The sequence below is a fragment of the Hipposideros armiger genome, unplaced genomic scaffold, assembly GCF_001890085.2.
Source record: "Hipposideros armiger isolate ML-2016 unplaced genomic scaffold, ASM189008v1 scaffold_24, whole genome shotgun sequence".
Lineage (NCBI taxonomy): Eukaryota > Metazoa > Chordata > Mammalia > Chiroptera > Hipposideridae > Hipposideros > Hipposideros armiger.
The window spans coordinates 5,533,398-5,552,067 of record NW_017731374.1 but is presented as its reverse complement, the minus strand read 5'-3'; the positions used below and the strand labels follow the sequence as shown (position 1 = coordinate 5,552,067).

The window sequence follows — 18,670 nt, the reverse complement described above, 5'->3', positions numbered from 1 at the left end:
ATTCTATTTTTAATTTTTGGAGTAACTGCCATACTGTTTTCTACAGCAGCTGCACTATTTTACATTCCCACTAACAGTGCACAAGTGTTCCATTTTCTCCACAATCTCACCAACACTTGTTATTTTCTGTTTTGTTTTGTTTTTTTAATATAGTTGCCATCTAATGGGTTCGAGGTGGTCACTTATTTACTTTTATATCCTTTTTATAGATGACAGAACTGAAGCACTGAAAAGTTAAACAAAGGCTTACAAATTATTAAAAGTCAGAGCTGAGATTTGAACTCAAAGTGACCCACTATTAACCGATACGTTAAAATTCTTGTGAGTCAGGAGTTCCAAAAACTCTCAAGAAGAAGAAAAAGGGGTTCAAGGGCTAACACCCACCAAGTAAAGGGCAAAATGATTATCAGCAAGTTAAATTTATCTTTCTCCTGATAATGTTCTTTCAACCCTGAGAGGCTGAACTTGCCAGGAAACTGCAAAATGTTGTTCTGGCAGTAGAACTCTTAGTTTTCCCATTCACCTTAAATGAACTTTGTTCAGAATGTTCATGTGGGACTTAGGCTGGAGCTTTTTTATGTCCTAGCTTCTGTGTCGTCTAGTCAGGCAATCTAAAACCAAAAAGTTCTCCTATACATCTCTTTCATCTTTTTAGTCAGGCCAGGACTCAAAAAGGCCTCAACTAAAAAAGAATCCTGACCAACTACCAAAAGGCTCATGTGTTACACTTTGTATCTAGATTAAAGGAGTCAGCAAGAGCTGGTCTGAGAGAAATTCCTTCCTCCAAAGCAGAGATGATGTGTAAGGTTTAAGAACCTAAGGCTTAGTATCTGGCAGACCTTTAGTCCTTTGAAACTCTGCTGGCTGCTTGACAGAATAAGTAACATTTCTGAGTCTCATATACAAATCAGGGATGACAGGCCTGGGGCTGATGCACGGGAAGCACCTGGCACTCAGACGGTATTCAATAAATGCTTGGTAGTGTTATTACTTCAGTCACAGATCCATGCACAACAAAATAGTGCATCATAAACATTTACTGTTGAGCAAACATCGATTATTAAGAACATATGTTCAAATTCTAACAAAGATGCAAAATGGATTAACGACCACAGAACAGGTGACACACATCAATATACAGTTAGCTTATATTGTATAAATCTATTGTGCTGGAATCAGGCATCAGGTGAGATATCACTAAGAGGGCCTCAGTGTTTTAAGATGTGGCACATCCATTTCTTAAGTACAGATTATTGAATAGCAGTAAAAACTTCTACATGTTTAGTGCTTTTCTTATGTATAATTATGTAAACTATAAAAGAAAAATATCCCCGAGATAGTTGTTACAGCTTGACAGAGAGTCCAGCCTGTGAAGACTCACCCTCTAAGTCCCGGCAGCAGCTGGGCCTCAATCCCAGCCTAAGTGGATTCACATCGTCGCAGGATCCGCCGGGCTGGAGGCTTTTCTCCCTGCAGCGGCTTCCACGAAAGGGCTACGATCGGTGCTAGGGACCCAGCTGGTCTCCACCACGCCCCTGCCTAGCTGAACCTGCAGGATACGTCACTGCGCCCCGCCCCGCTCGGGCCCCGCCCCCTAAATGCGGCCTCCATCTCCCATGTGCCTCTTCGGCTGCCACTCTTCGGAAGGGAAGTGGCGTAGGCTCAAAGTGCGAATCGCCATGGGCAGAGGCCGTTGGGACTGAGTGGGAGGCGGGACTTCCGCTCCCTCGGGTTTACGTCATCTGGAGGCGGAAGCGCAGCGGGGGCGGGAAGGTTGTAGAGCCGCACGTTGGGATCGGCTTGCCGGTGTTTGAGTGGTCGCGCCCCCTTGGAGAACGCGATCCGAACGCGAGGCTGTTCCGGGCGCTCTCGCGTCCCTGGTAAGTAGAACCGCTTGGCGCCGGGGGATGGAGATGTGTGGCTCCGGCGTTGACCTGCTACCGCTGTCTCTGATGCCACTGGGCAGTGGCCTCCCCGCGTCCCTCGCCTCCCAAAGTTTCTCACTCCTCTCTTTCACTTCAGCCGCAGCCCCCGCCCAGTCTGTCTTCTACGCCTGCCTGCAGGTACCCTTATTAGACGCAGCTCCCGCCCTGTCACATCCCTGATGGATGTTCCCTTTTACAAGATGTGGCCCTCTTGTCCTTCCCGTCCTAACCGGGCTTTGCTACCCCTGTGCTTCAGCCACAGGAGACACCTAACCGTGTTTTGTTCAAAACTGACATCTGTTTGCTAGCCCTTGTACATTCCCGGGCTTCCCTGAAGTCATCCCTTATCACGCCAATAGAAGCAGTTCCCCTCTCCTTCCAGAGCTGTGTACGGCTTTTAAAGAGCGCGTTTGTTAAAGTTTTTTAGTGTGCTTGCTTGAATGAGACTATATTTTCCCACCGGATTATATTTTCCTTGAGGGCAGGAGCAGGGTCTTGTTCATTTGGTATCTCCCCTCGTTTTCCTTTTTAGCTTTCAGTGTACACATTTGTTGCTGGGTACGTTTTTTAAGTGAATCGCGAGGCACCATAGATGAGTGATTCTTCTTCCTAACACTGATCGTATTGATGTTATCAATTGGCTCATACATTTGGCAGTATCTGGTCAACACATCCTAATGATAATTAAAGACAGTATGTTAAATGTTGGTATCAACAGCTGCAATAATAAACATTTAACCTCACACTCTAAATACTTGAGGCACTTGCAGAGTTAAAATTTGTGATTTAAGTCTGTGCTTTTCAGATGTATGTTTCTGAAGAGATGAAAAAACTGCAAACGTTTCATTGTAGGGAGGCTAGCCGTTCCTGACAGCTTTTAATTTGTTATTAAAGTATGGTGCATTTTATATGCATGTACACATATTTTTAACAGGTGATTGTAAAGTGCTGACCAATTGCCACTGAACATAGTTGAAACAGAAAATAGGAAGATGGCAGCAAACCCTTCAGGACAAGGTAATGCATGCTGGAATTTATTTTATTACTAGGAACTTTTCCCAACCTCCATATAGTAAACGTATTTTAATAGAAAATTTGGCATAGGGCAGTTACTGTAGCCAGAATAAAAAAATGAATAGCAAAGTAAAACTCCACATTTGAAGCAAGTCCAACCTTGTATCAGATATATAACATCCTCAATAACTGTAGCCCTGTATTTTAATCTGTATTAAGATTATTCACATTTTAACCCTTAGATCCTCCCCTAACATCTGCGTTCTCTTGCTCTTTTACTTGAAATCAGAACCACTTGGAAGTAAATTATAAAGGCTATAACCATACCTTTATCTTCATTTGGTCTGAAAACTTTCATACATATTTCACCTGTGTTAAGAGCTTTCTACAGCAGATCAAGTTAGATGCATCCTAAAGCAGAAGTTTTCATTTAAAAATAAGCTTTTAAAAGTAAAATTTAATCTCTAGAAAGTATTAAATCCCATTTTGTAAGTAGTTTCCTGCTTCAAAACTTGAAGCAAACTTATTTCCTTTCCATATCAAGTCTAAGCTCCTATTTGACCCACCATATTTTTTTTTATTACTCATCTCTGTTCTGATTTGTCTTATCTTAAACGCCATATAAATGGAATTATAAAATGTGCACTTGTTTGTGTCCAGCGTCTTTTAATCACTATACTGTGTGTGAGATTCGTCATGTTGTGCCACGTATGAATAGTTCATCCTTTTTTTTTTTTAAAGATTTTATTGGGTAATTGGGGGAGTGGAACAGCATTGGGGAATTGGGGAAGGGGACAGACAAGTTGCTGTCCTTTTGTTCAGTCTAGTTGTGGTGAACGTCGCTTCACTGGCCCATGTTGGTATTATCATGACGCTCTTCCCGGGTGAGGCAGTCACTCACTCATCAGCTATTGGACAGCAGCTCACGAAAGCCCACGCCCACTGCTGGCCAGCCCCACTGCAGCCTACGCTGTCGCCAGCAACTCACAGCAGCCCAGCTCCAGGTCGAGCTGTTGTTCAGCATCTTAGCTGTAGAGGGCGCAGCATCACTGGCCCTCATGTGGGATCCGAACTGGGGCCCTGCTGCTCAGAGCTGGCGTCCCAAACCAACTCTTAACCAATGCGCCACTCTGCAGGCCCAGCTCATCCCTTTTTATTGTATGAATTTGCCACAGTTTGTTTACTCATTCCCCTGTTTGGAGGCTTTGGGATTGGCTCAGTTTTGGCCATTGTGAATAAAGCTGCTTTGAATGTTTGCATGTAGGTCTTTTTGTAGGTACTTGGATAAATATCTAGGAATGAAGCAGTTGAGTGTATAGTTAACTTTATGAAGAACTGCTGAACCTTTTTGTAAGTGATTGTACCATTTACCATTTACATTCCCTCCAGCAATGTGTACGAATTCTGGTTGCTCCACATTTAGCACTGGCTGTTGGTCTTTTTTATTGTAGTCATTTTAGAGGGTATGAAGTGACATCTCATTGTATTGTAGTATTAACTTGCATTTCGCTGATGACAAATGTTGAGCACTTTTTACTGTACTTATTGGCCATTGTAAATCTTCCTTTGTGAAGCGTTTGTTCAAGCCTTTTGCTCATTTTTTTTAATTGGTTTATTTTTATTAAGTTTTTTTTTAGAGTCAGGATACAGGTCCTTTGTCACTGGTATTATAATTCCAACATCTGGATCATCTTGGAGTTGATTTCTGATGACTGTATTATTATTATTATTTTAGTATGGGTCACATTTTCCTTTTTCTTACTAAGTGATTTGTTATTGGATACTGGATATTCTGACTAATACATTGTCTGGATTCTGTTGTATTCCTCCGAAATGTGATGTTTGTTCTAGCAGACAGCTTTGCTCAACACATGTTTGGGACTCTTGTCTCCCTTGTTGGGCAGCAGCTGAAACCTCTGCCCATTCTTTGCAGCTTCCAGCTGCTGCTTTATTGCGGGGCTCCCTGCGGTCTCCCCATGATGTGTACTTTAGCAGGAAGTGAAAACTTGGGGTAGATTTTATAAACATGTTTTAGGCTTTCTTCCTGCCTTTCCCTCTCAGGTTTCTTCCATAATTTTTTGAGTACTCTACCAGTCCTGAACTCTATCCTATGATACTTCAAGCCAGTAAGGTGAGGCTATTCATGCTCTTTGTGGATTGAGGAGAGTGTCAGGCAAAAGGCCACAAATTCCCAAATCTCACCAGTTGCAGTGTGTACCTGATTTTGGTCGGTCTGTAATACCTTCAAATAGTGAATGTTTAATGTTCTGTCCAGAATTTATGGTTACATTTGCGGCAGAGTTAGTCTAACCGAACTACTCTGCCAGTACTGGAAGTTGGCTGAATCTATTTTAGTATACTAGTTGCATTTAGGACAAACCAAAGGTTACGTGAGTTTTCTAGAAGGTAGTATTGTAAAAAGCTAGCTGTGGTGACAGCTTTACCAGCTGTAACCAGCCAATACTGTTCTGTTCACCTCTCAAATAACCATGTGCGATTTGTGTGCTCTATGCACCTCACAGGTCAGCATTCCCCAACGGCCTTTGACATCTTTTCCAAGTTACAAGGATTCAGATTTAAAATAATTTAAATTGAAACTTAAAAATTGAAAACTAAGAGAAATCTGTTTTGGAAAGAAAATATGCTGCTAAGCCACACATGCACAGTCCAGTTGAAAATGAAATTTTAAATTATCCCTCTGTTCTAATAACACAAATAATTGAGATTTACAATTTGCTGGGGGTTTTTTTTGTTTTTGTTTTTTTAGTAGTTGCAATGAAACGCAATCATTTTTAGTGTTGCCTTTGATTGATCCGTAGTAAAATACACGACGAAACACAGTCAAAGCCACTTTGGCTTTTGTTACTCTTTTGTCAGCGATTTTGTTGGTGTCGTGGAGCTGCTGCTGTTGACCACCAGCAGAGGGAGCCCATATCATGTTCTATAGACTCCCAGACTCAATGAAAATTTTAAATTCTTATTTATTTGGATCTATTGCATTTGACTCTGTGTATTAAATTATTTCTGTACTGTTTATGTGTATAGGGACTAGTTATTATGGAGATTGAATGTCAAGTGCCATAATTATAACGATAACTGAAAGAACAATGACTTTAAGAAAAATCTTGATCTGTGCATTGTAATTCATTAATGTCTCTGATGTAGGGGACAGAATCCCATTGTGTTCCCTAATCCCTCTTTCAGGTCTAGCAGTCTATCATGCTGTAGCAGTAATCAGGACTGCTAAATTTCATAAGCTCTTGGCAGACAGTTATTGACGTCTCATTCTTAGCATTCACCATAGCGTGGAACATGTATTATTTGATTGATTAGAAGTAACATTTTGAGAATTGTAGTATGTAAAGGCAGACTGTTAAACTGGAATTTGTCCAGGGTCCCATTCCTATGTAAAGAATCTTTCATTATTGGTAATATCAAAGACCTGTGATAATGTGGTGGTAGTTGGATTGGTCTAACCTGATTTCAGATATACAGAGAAACCTGGTGAAATACTGAGTAAGGAATGTGAATTCTTTTCTTTATTTTATAGTTACCTCAAAATGCTTATAGTAATAACTATAAGCCCTGAAGATCAAGTGGTGGGAACTATTGATTTGGGGCTACTCTGGATGCTCTTAGCTGTGATTTCAGGGTGCTGTGTAGGAATGGGGTGGCATAGCGCTTGGGAGGTTGTCTTGCTTGACCTCAGACCCAAGTAGAAGTCTTACCTATACTATCCATGGTCCAGAAGGAAAGCAAATTTACCCTTCAGGCTTATACTAAGGTCCCAGTGATGTATAACTTGCTATTTCAGTTTGGCTTAGCTACAGTTCCCTGTATCTACCCCTTCTTCCTGTACCCAAACCAAAAGTACACAGCTATACTTTATAAACAGACATATACTTAATAGGAGAAACAAAACACCTAAATGTTAACACCAGCCTAATAACTTATTTTCACCCTTTTTTACAGCTGTCTTTTTATTTCTTTAACTTTCCTTTTTGTATCTTATGAATTCATGGCTTATCATAGACTTTGTTCCATTTAGCTATAATTATTATTCTCTTTAATGTTCCAACTGTGACAGCCTGGGTAACCTCAAACTGGCTCCTTTGTTCGTTGAGCACTATCCTGGGCCTTTAAAATAAGTAAATCTTTGTGCTTTCTGACAACAAGGTATTCCTGGCCTGTCTTGATTATTTTCCTGCCCCAAGACATGGAACTAGTCTTCTCCTAGAAGTCTGGTTCCTCTTACAGGAGGATAGCACCTAAGACCAAAATTTGTTTCACATGGAGTTGATGATGAGGTGGAATGCATTGTTGCTTGCTATTGTAGTGACAGAACAGGGAAATATGTTTCTTTTAAGAGCATATGTTAATAATTGTTTAACTTGAACATTACTACATCTTTTTACATTTAGCATGTTTATGCATTATAAAGTTTCATTGACCACTGTCTTTTACATTAACATGTATTTTCTACATGAAGCTCCCTCTGCCAGGAATGACTCCACCCACTCCTTTTGACTATTTGGCAAATTTAGTAAAAAGAGGAGGGGATAGAATAATTTTGTATCACTTATTTCCACATTCCCATGCTACCTCACTCCCATGTGCTTTGGAAACAAAAATAATTTCATGAGATTATAATTTTTAATATTACTGATCAGATTGTGGATCTTTAAAAGTAATTTAAGTTTATATACATTGGAAAAGCTCAGTCGTGCTTGTATTTATATGAACATTACTCATCAAATTATCTTTATGTAGCTTTTTTAATGCTTTACCCATTGTTCACTATGTGCATACAATTTCTATGTATATACAATTACTTTAATGATAGTGATCCTAAAATATTTTTTGTAAACAAATTAATCTTGAAGGAAATTGATATTTCTGTAAACGTCACTTCAGTACTTTACAATGTGGTGACTTACTTTGCTCATCACATAATTTAGATACAATCAGATTTTTAAATTTGCTTTTTAAAATTTTTCTAAAGTAGAGAAGTTTTGCCTATAGTTGAAAATGTAGCTGATGGTATAACTTGCCTTAAACATATGCAACTTCATACATACAACTGGGAGAGTCCCAATTTCCCTTGGAAAGCATTCTTCACTTGACAAAGATCTCACGTTTTGATTCCTTTATTTATTATTTTTTATTATTATTATTTTTAATTGGGGAATTGGGGGGATGGGAACAGACAAGTTGCTGTTGTTTTTTTGTTCTTCAGTCTAGTTGTGGAGGACGTTGCTTCACTGGCCCAAGTTGGCACCATCATTGCGCTCTTCCCGGACGAGGCAGATCAGTCGCTGACTTCTGGACCGCCGCTCACTGGTCGATCACGCTTGGCTGCTGGCTACACATGGTAGCCCATGGCAACCCACTGCAGCAGGGGCTGCAGCCTACCTGTCACCGGCGACTCATGGCAGCCCAGCTCCAGGTTGAGCTGTTGTTCAGCATCTTAGCTGCAGAGGGCAGTGTCACTGGACCTCAAGGATTCCTTTAAATAACATATTCTAGTATATACTTATCCTTCCATAATTATCTTACCTTAATTTGTATTAAATCACTTTTAGGAAAGTTTCTATTGTATAAAATCGGTAATACCCCATTCTATACTTCCTATCCTATCTAATCCATTGTTGGATGATTTATATTGATTGGTTTGTTTAGTTGGATAAAAGGGCAACTGTGAGATAGTAAATAGACTGAGAATAACATAACCTTCCTTAGTGAGCTAAGAACATTGACAGTCAAAGAGACTATATTAATTTAGAAATTATATATTAATTTAGAGCCTATGGTTACTAATTTTCACACTTAATTTCCACAGTAACAGGGAGTTAACTATAGCTGCCTGTGCTCTGACTGTCAAACATGCATGAATTTTTTTGAAAAAGGCTGTTCCCTCTTGACCAAGCCAAGAAAGACATATACGTATGATTTAAAAAAAAAAAAAAAAAGTCGGTGAATCATGAAATTGTTGTTTCTGTAGGCAGAAACTCAAACATAGGCAACTTAATAATAACATATAACAGATCTCATAGTGGCTATTATGTTTACATAACAGTCCTAATTGTATAGATATGAGTTGATATTTATGGTTTGTGATGGTCATCCTTATTAGAGATTGGTCTCTAAATTTTATAAGGCATTATTTAATTGTTGAAAACCCTTTTTTATTGCCTTTATTTGTATAGCACCTAATTTTTAAGCCCCCCTTGGCAGATTGCCTTGATAAAAATAGAAAAGAAATTGTTCATCAGTTGCTTTAATAGTTGAAGTAAAGGTCTAACGTTAAGCTGTGGTTTGCAAACTACAGTTGTTCCCCCTTATTCATTGGCAGTACGTTCCAAGACCCTCTGGATGCCTGAAACCACAGATAGTAACAAACCCTATGTATAGTATGTTTTTTCTATACATACATAATACCTATGATAAAGTTTAATATATAAATTAGCCATAGTAATGGGCCGGCTGAGTGGCACATTGATTAAGAACTGGCTTGGGATGCCAGAGGGCCCTGGTTCAGATCCCACATATGAGGGCCAGTGACACTGCCTCTGCAGCTAAGATGCTGAACAACAGCTCAACCTGGAGCTGGGCTGCTGTGGGTTGCCGGCGACGGCGTAAGCTGCAGCCCCTGTGGCAGTGGGTTGCCATAAGCTACCATGTGTAGCCGGCAGCCAGCGTGAGCGGCCAGCAGCCGCCTGAGCAGCCGACCAGAGGCCAGCGACTGATCTGCCTCGTCTGGAAAGAGCGCAATGATGGTGCCAACTTGGGCCAGTGAAGCAACATCCTCCACAACTAGACTGAAGAACAAAACAACAGCAACTTGTCTGTTCCCCTTCCCCCGATTCCCCAATAAAAATCTTAAATGTGGTCTCTCTCAGAATGTCTTATTGTACTGTGTGTATAGCATGGATATGCTGGACAAAGAGATGATTCATGTCCCAGGTGGGATGGAGCAGGACATGCGGGATTTGATTTAGCTGAATATGCTGCAAACCTCATTGTGTATATGCGTATTTTGTATGTGTTTACATGTTGGTATTTAATTCAAAATTTTAAAACATAATTGGATGCTGCTCCTGGGCCAAGACTTTGCAACCTCTACATTTTTTGTAAGGTTGGAGCTCAAAATCAAGCCCAATATTCAGTATTTGACAAAGAACATATCTTTTTGTGCCCTGTCAGTTGTTCTCCATTTGTTTCTCAGAATTGCTTTCTAGTCAGTTGCAATTCTTTTACTTGTTCCTTGAAAAACTCTGTGTCATTTCTGAGTGAAAGCAGTTGAGAAAAAGAAATATTGTTTTCATATGAGTATGTCTAATGCCCTTTCCCTCCACGAAAGAGGCTTTCACAGAGAGGCCTGAAACTGAGAACTAAGAAAATCTCCACTCCCAGAGATTGACTGAGCAGGATCGAGATTGATTGCTGCAGTAGTTGGGGACGCAGAGATTTTGTTAAAAATCAAATGCTGTTACCCAAACCTCAGTAATTAGAACTCTTTAGAACTGAATCTTAAAAGTCCTCAATCAGTATTATACTTTGCAAATATCCATGTATTATGCTGTTAAAATTGTTGGGAAATAGGCAATAGAGAAACTAACCACTTAAGGAAACCACTTACTAGTGAGTTCATTATGTTAGAGAATTTTGCTGTCTGGGTTTCTAGATGGCCTAGGTTTATGAAATAGCTCTAAAATGTTTTTTATTTCTTTATCTCTTTCTCTTCTCCCCACCCCCTGCTCTTTTTTAGGTTTTCAAAACAAAAATAGAGTTGCAATCTTGGCAGAACTGGACAAAGAGAAAAGAAAATTACTAATGCAGAATCAATCTTCAACAAATCATCCTGGCGCTAGGTAGGTATTGAAGAATAATGCATTTTTTTAATTAAATTATTTTTTATTATGAAATACACATTTTTTAGAATTAGTTTCAGCTGTACAACACAGTGCAATAGTTATAGTTTTTACCCCTTGAAAATAATGTATGTTTTTATATTCAGTGATATAAACAATATCTTGGACAAAATAACTCACATTGGTTGGCAGTGGTTTGTTTCTTTAACATTGGGATTTACATGTTCTGTTTCCTAGTTAGACTTGAAAATATTAGACTACTGATCTTTTAAAAATTGATTAGATTTAATATTTTAATTCTAATTAGAATATTTAATTTTCCCTACAGGCCTACTTTTTAAAAAAGAAGTCTTTTGTATGGTTTTTGTTTGTTATTCAAATTATTTCCAATGTCCCACTTTTTAAACTTTCTGCAAAGTAGTTAAATTTAAGTAGCTTAATGATCTTTATCGTACAGTATTCAGTTTCTGCCATCTTCAGTCTCTCCCCTCACATCCATTCTCCCTTTCAGCCATCACCCTACCTTTCCTGTCTTTTCCAGCCAGACCTCTTAAGAGTTGTCTTATACCCACCTCTACTTTCTCACTGATTTACTCAGCCCACTGCAGTCTGACTATCTGGCAACACTCTCCCTTGTAGAGTAAGTTTGAGCCTAGGTCACTTGCCACCTCCTTGTGGCTAACTCTGGTAGACCAAAGTCCTTTTCTTGTCGGACACTTTAGCATTATTTGACAGCACTGAGCATTCTCTCCTTAAAATACTCGTTCCTTGGCTTCCATTCACTCACTGTTACACTGTCTTGATTTCTTTTGCAGACATTTCTCCACTGCCTGTCTCTCGGATGTTGATGCCCCTCAGAGTTATGTTCTAGACCCAGTTTCCCAGTCCACATTTTTTCACTGGACAGTTGCATCCACTTTCACAACCTTCTCCTTGTGTGCCGATAACTCTTACACGTTTGCATGTCTAGCCTGGTCCTCTCTCCCAAGCACGTCTCCACTTCACGTCCTACGGGTGTTTCAAACTTAGTATGCCCCAAACTGAACTCATCTTTCCTTCCCTCTAACTAACCACTTCATATTCTTGTGTTTCTTGTCTCAGTGAGTGGTACAGATTAGTAGTTATCAAAGTCAGAAATGTGAACTTTGTTTTCCCTTTCACTTAACATCTCCAAGCATTTACCACTCTCTGTTTATACTCTAAAATGTGTCTCAAATCTGTCCATTCTTCTTCATTGCCACTGGTGCTGCCCTGGTCCCGGCCACTGTCATTTCTTGCCTCCATTACTGTACCTGCTGCCTCACTGTATTTCCTATAGTCTTCAGTCCTCTCGAGTACATTTATCAGTTGTGTCAGTTGGAATGTTTTAATCGGGAAGTAACAAAAAACCAGCACAGTTGACATAAACATCAGGATATATGTTAGCCAGGAATGTGAAGATAAGGTGGTTCCAGAGCAGCTTAATGCAGCGGCGCGACAGTATCAGCAGTGAACCATTCCTCATCTTGCCTTTCTGCCTTTCTCCATGGGTCTGCAGCTTCCTAATGGTCAAAATATGACTGCAGTAGCCTTGGCCTCACCTCTGCACTGAGCCACCTGTAGAGGCAAAAGCCAGAAAATCCTTTCCCTTTTGTAAGAGTGAGGAAGGTATTCTCAGATGCCCTCCAGTAGACTAGCTATTACCGTATTTTGCCGTGTATAATACGCATCCACGTTTTTGGCCCAAACTTTCAGGGAAAGAAGTCTTTTGTTTGGACATCTTAATTCAAATTTTTGTTTATCTTCAGGGTACTTGTTTTTATTGTAAAGGAATTTTAGCATTTATTTTTTAATATATGGTACAAAAAATTTTATGTAACAAATAATTACAAAACATAAGAACAGATACAAAGTACAAGAAATTTTGTGTACTGGTAACAAATTTATGATATTTATGCATCATAGAAGGCCAAGAACTCTGTTTTTGCAAGTTTGTTGTAAGTTCAACAAAACTGATTCTTGTATTCCAGGGTATTATTTTGCATATGGATTTCGTTACTGAGTTCTAGAGTTACACTTTTAACTCATAAGCATAAATAAAAGAATTAAAAACATTTATATAGATACGTAATTAGTATTACCATGTATAATGCGCATCCTTATTTTTCCCTCACAAATCTGAGCAAAAAAAGTACATATTATACATGCCAAAATACGGTAAGTCTAGTCGCTGAGAATCTGGTAACTTTCTCTTGCTTAAACCAGAAACCAGCAAGGGGAATGACATTGTCTTTGGGGTAAGACAGTGCCATTTGGGGCATGAGCTTGGCCTGCCCTGAAGCATGGAGCCACTGATAGTTGAGCTGAGTTTGGGCTCCATTAGCAAGGAAGAAGGGCGATAAACCTCGTTGAGGAGGTGACTAGCACTGTCCTCCATCGTGGTAGTCTTTCTGAACCGTCTCGTGGTACTTCTCATCATGTCACTGCTCTGCTCATAGCAGTCTCTTTTACTGCCAGGATAAGGTCTGCATTTCTTAATTTATTTTACAAGGTGCTACATGTCCTGGCACCTGCCTTCCTCCCCAGCCTCATTTTTTGCCAACTCACTTCACCCCTCCCCCACCCGGACCTCCAGTCCTGTTGAACTCTCATTTCTTCAAACATGTCAAGCTCTTTTGCCCCGGGTCTTTTCACATGCTATCCTTTCTGCTTGAAACATTCAAGTCTTCAGTTTTCATCATAAATATAACTTTATGATAGACTGAAGTACTTCATATCTGTTTGAAAGTAGGAGACCATAAATCATCAATAAAAAGGAAGTAATTTGAAGCCCTAATAAATAACATAGGCTTTCTTTATTTACCTTCATGTAGACACTGAGAAAAGGAAAAAAGACAGAAGGTCTTTTTTAAATCCCTGTAAAGAATATATAATGAAAACTGTGATTCAGAAGTAAGTAAGTCTATACCTTAAACAGCAAGGTAACTAAGATTTCCGTTTTAGCATTGCACTTTCGAGACCCTCCCTTAATAAGGACTTCCGGGACCATGCTGAGCAGCAGCATATTGCAGCCCAACAGAAGGCAGCTTTGCAGGTGAGCAAAGTGTAACTGACATTCTTGTCTCATTGGAGATTTCCTGGGTCTTGGAAGCTAGCACAGTTTCTATTTTGTATTTCAGTGGAGCAATATCAATAAAAACGTTCCACACATAATTGCAGTGGTTTGCTGATGTTCAATCGTGCCCAAAGGATTTGAAGGACCAATACAGCAGTTATGAAAGTATCTTTTATGGTGTTGACACAGTCATGATTGATTCTCTGCTGTACCTGGCAAGGGATTGCTTATGCACAAAAGAGTTTAGGATGTTTGGATGGACAGAATGATCTTAAAAGCTGAACTGGCTAGGGCCGGCCAAGTGGCACGTTGGTTAAGAGTTGGCTTGGGACACCAGCTCTGAGCAGCAGGGCCCTGGTTCGGATCCCACATTAGGGCCAGTGACACTGCGCCCTCTACTGCTAAGATGGTGAACAACAGCTCAACCTGGAGCTGGGCTGCCGTGAATCGCTGGCGACGGCGTAGGCTGCAGTGGGGCTGGCCTGCAGCTGGCGTGCGCTTTCGTGAGCCGCAGTGAGCGGCCATCCAATGGCCAGCGAGCGACTGCCTCACCGGGAAGAGCGCAACGATAATACCAACATGGGCCAGTGAAGTGACGTCCTCTACAACTAGACTGAAGAACAAAAGGACAGCAACTTGTCAGTTCCCCTTCCCCGATTCCCCAATAAAATCTTTAAAAATAAAATAAAATAAAAGCTGAACTGGCAAGTTTATTAGTACATACATATTTTTCCAATTTGTCATGCCGTTATATCCTTTGATTGTCTCGTCTTACCGGTTTATTGTTGTTATATGGATTCTTTTTTTTACCGGTTAGCATGTCTATAGTTCAGGAAATGTTTAAAAACTCTTATCATAGGTATGTGATAATACATAAGTTTAAAAAAATATTTTCTTCATGGTAATAAACAATTTTATTATTACACTATTCCTAGATAATTTAAGCTTCCCAGAGACTTTGGACAAAACATCGTTGCCTATGCTTTTAAACCTTAAAATGTCAGAATTGGAAGAGACACTTTAGACAGCCTAAAAAACTCCTTTTTTTAGTGACACAAGGAAGTCACTGGTGGTTTTCTGTTCTTTACATTTTCCAACATTCTCTACAAAATGTTGGCATCTCAGTCACCAGTAATCAGCTGCCTTCCCCATCTCCTTCCAACCACTGCCCTTTGTAGATCACAAGCAGAGTATTTGGGGTCCTTTGTTGCTAGTTTTTCCCCACTTCAGGGAACAAAGTACATAATTCGTGTTTTTGATTTATTTATTGACTGTAGGGAATCATTGGGAAGAGAGTGGAGGTGATAGATGGGTACCTGGTGTAACTCACTAATGTGAATTCTTTATCATTGTCTATCTCTCGTGTATTTAAACAAAATTAGCAGCACAAGAACTGATTTTTAAAATAAATTTGTTCTCCAGCACTCAGAAAGGATAACTAATCTTAATGCCTTGGTTGAATAATTTTGACTCTTAATAGCTTAATTGCCTTTTTTTTTTTTAAACTCTTTCCCAGCATGCACATGCGCATTCGTCCGGATACTTCATAACTCAAGACTCTGCCTTTGGGAATCTTATTCTTCCTGTTTTACCTCGCCTTGACCCAGAGTGAAGAAAATACTTGTAACGAAAGTGACTTTGTAATAGCAGATGCCAAAGCTACTATCATTTAGTGCTATATAAGCTGTGACTTTCAGAATTTCGGTGAACTTTTATATTTGCTTTTTTATAAGAAAGGCTTGTGTAAAGGAAAGCAAAAAAAGGAGGATAACCAGGATGATGAGAGTTTTGAAAGCTGTATTATCTGAGGACTTGATGATGCGACCTGTGACTGTAACTTATTTGTAATGCAGTTTGGTTTTAATGCTACATCATACTCTGAATTGATGGTAACATAATCTCAGCCCCCAGCCCCCAACTAGTTGGACTGAATACATCATGTCCACAATAGACTTTTAAGAACCATTTATAGTACTTAACTTTAAATAACAAGGGTGCTTTTTAAAAATGTAAACCAAAAGGCTTAAATAAGTTACATTCATATTGCTGTTTATAGAATTGGTATCAGTGTATTTTTTGAGTTTATAGTCACTATATCAACCTGAAATATTCTCTAACTCCTAACTAGTTTGCCTATTCTCAATTTTCAAAGAAAACCCAAGGTAAGACTAAGTTCCCAACCAGTCTTAATATGCCACTATAAATTATGTGACTAAATGCTATTAAAAACAATTATAATAAATGTGGTTTTAAATTTTGTACATGCTTTTATTTAGTGTTACAACATAAGTGGTGTGCCTGTGTCGTTTATTGTTCATTTTTGTTCCAATTAAAAATGTATGCAAGTTGAGCCCCTTTTTAATTACTTTAAGGAGGAAGGAGTTAGATTAAGCAGTTTCTCAACATGACACATCTTTAACAGAATCTGGGGTGCTTCTTTAAATATGCAGTCCTTACTACCTTACCTTAGTCCTACAGAATTAGAATCTATAATTCAAAATAAAGTCTGATAACCATGGGTTAGAGAATGCAGTTTTTATGATATGTGTTTATAAATTCATAGATTTGTAGGTCCCTGAAACTTAGAGGTCATTAAGCTAAAATCTACATTGAAACTTAGAGGTCATTTAGCTAAAATCTACATGATTTTACTTTTAATAAGATTGAAATGATACCTTATACTATATCACAGATATAGTATTTTATATAACTGCTTATAAGTGATCTCATCTTGGCCTTGAGTCCTCATCCTCTCCAGTGATAGGATTAAATTTAACCTTAAAATTCCAGTTTGGGTCAATATTTATTCAAATTCACCTCCCTTTTCAAAAACTTTCTTCTCGCTGCTTGCCCAAATATTTGCACCAAACACACAGCCCCATCTTACTCGAATTGAGGCAGGTGTGGACAATTCTAGACTTGGCTGTGCCGTTTAAATCTTTCTCTTGAGATTTTGAACTGTTTTCTTCAGTTGGGTGAGTTGGCAGCTGTCCCCATTGTAATGGTCACCATTAACAGCAAAGGTGTCCTTACTCCTGCTGCCGAGCATCTCCCCAGGGGCCTCTGGCTCCTGTCCTGCCTCAGGTCTATCCAGCTCATCCGTGGGCCTCCTTCCAGTGGCCCGCATTTTCTTGAATGAATTTGACTAAGTTTGCACTCTTTGTGATCCATAACCTAAATCCATGGTTCTAAATCTATCTACTTGATGCCAGGGAGATAGAAAATATGGAATGTAGTTTTTACGCTAGTAAAGCCTCTACCTAATGTGGGACTTTTATAACCTAGGTTAAAGAGATCTTTTTTCCAGTGGTGTCTTTTGTAGCCTCTTGGCCTTTTAAATAGATGTTGCCTAAATCCTCCAGCCTGGCTAGTAAGAACATCTACCCACCCCTCTCTTTTGACTCGCTTACAAATTCAGTTCAACTCCTTATGTATTTATTAATACCCACTCTGTAAAACACTGTGCTTTAGGGTGGAAAGGTGAGTGATAGCTGCTCTTAGGGAGGTGAAGTGGAGAGGAGCCTACTAGCAGTGATGATAAAGGAAGGCAGAGCGCAGTGAGTGGCATGGCAGAGGCACCCTGGAGCACGGAGCAGTCTAGAAAGGCCTAGAAATATTGATACGATTTCACCTGGCAAGGAAGGGAGGAGCTGCTTCAGGCAGAGGTCGAGGTTTCAGAATCAAGAGAAGGGGACGCTAAGACACTTGTGAGGACTGCTGAGGACAGCAGAAAGGGCAGCAGTGGACTCAGTCAGAAGCCCTGAGGTGAGGTTTCAGTGTTGCTCCCTCAGACTCGGGGTGAACTTGGCTAACTCGCCTAACTGCTCTTTACATGTCAACTCCGTCCCCTCTGTAACAGGAACAGAACACTGCCTAATTCGTCAATTGTCTAGATCAGTATTTTTCAAAGTGCAGGTCTCAACCTGTTACTGAATTGAGAAGCCCACTTAATGGCTTAATGGGGTGTGAGCAGCATTTTTTTTTTTAAGTAAAATAGAAAACATCAGGATGACATAGCGTGTAGTAATAAGGTTTTGTTTCATGGATTTTCTGTTTCTGTGTATGTGTGTTTTACTTACTTTGTTTATTGTATGTTCCACCCGTATGTGAGGTCTCGGAAGGCAGGGATGTTTGTTTCCCTCCTTCCCTTCCTCTGTTTACTACTATATTCCGCTTAGAATAGTATTTGGCATATAACAGACGGTCAGTACCGACCTATTGAATGAATGAACAAATATAGATGACCTGGATCATGATGTAAAGAGTATTGTTTTTTTTACTGTGAGTCATGGCAATAAAGTTTTGAAAGCCACTGCTAAATAATACAGATGATAGTGCTTTGTACGATTCTGGAATAAAAACGGAATTGACACAATAATTTCAAAGGCAGATATTTTTTCCTGAACAATCTATAAGCTGTCTCATTAAGTCGTCTCAGTTCTTTGCTTCACTTTGGGAGTAGGAACTCAGCCTTTATGTGAGTGTAAGACCCACTGAGGCAAGGGTTTTGGCAACTGTGGTTACACAGAACAGACGATCAACAGAGAAAGCGTCAGTCCCTCAGTGCAGCTGAGCCCTGCTGCCATAACCCCACCCGCTAGCACAGGGCGCGTTCCAGCAGCACTAAGCTCAGCCGGTACTTACTGAGTGCTTCTCTTACATCTCTGTGTGCGCAGTGATTTGTACACAATAGACACCAACATTTTTTTATGAGCAAATAAGGCATGAGCGTGGATGGAGGAGGAGGGTTTCACTGTCCTCGAGGA

At 39.8% G+C, this 18,670-nt stretch overlaps 1 protein-coding gene across 2 annotated transcripts; it reads left to right on the top strand.

Annotated features, from left to right (window-relative positions):
* The first annotated feature begins 1,736 nt into the window (after positions 1–1,736).
* On the top strand, positions 1,737–18,282 carry INIP (INTS3 and NABP interacting protein). 2 transcript variants are annotated; one of them, XM_019635774.1, is made up of 5 exons: positions 1,737–1,880; positions 2,860–2,942; positions 10,708–10,810; positions 13,793–13,883; positions 15,421–18,282. In XM_019635774.1, exons 2-5 carry the CDS (start codon positions 2,918–2,920, stop codon positions 15,514–15,516), a joined length of 315 nt encoding a protein of 104 aa, XP_019491319.1. In that variant the 5' UTR covers positions 1,737–1,880; positions 2,860–2,917; the 3' UTR covers positions 15,517–18,282. The 2 variants fall into 2 exon arrangements, with proteins under 2 accessions (XP_019491319.1, XP_019491320.1); XM_019635775.1 differs by lacking the exon at positions 2,860–2,942.
* Positions 18,283–18,670: the final 388 nt, after the last annotated feature.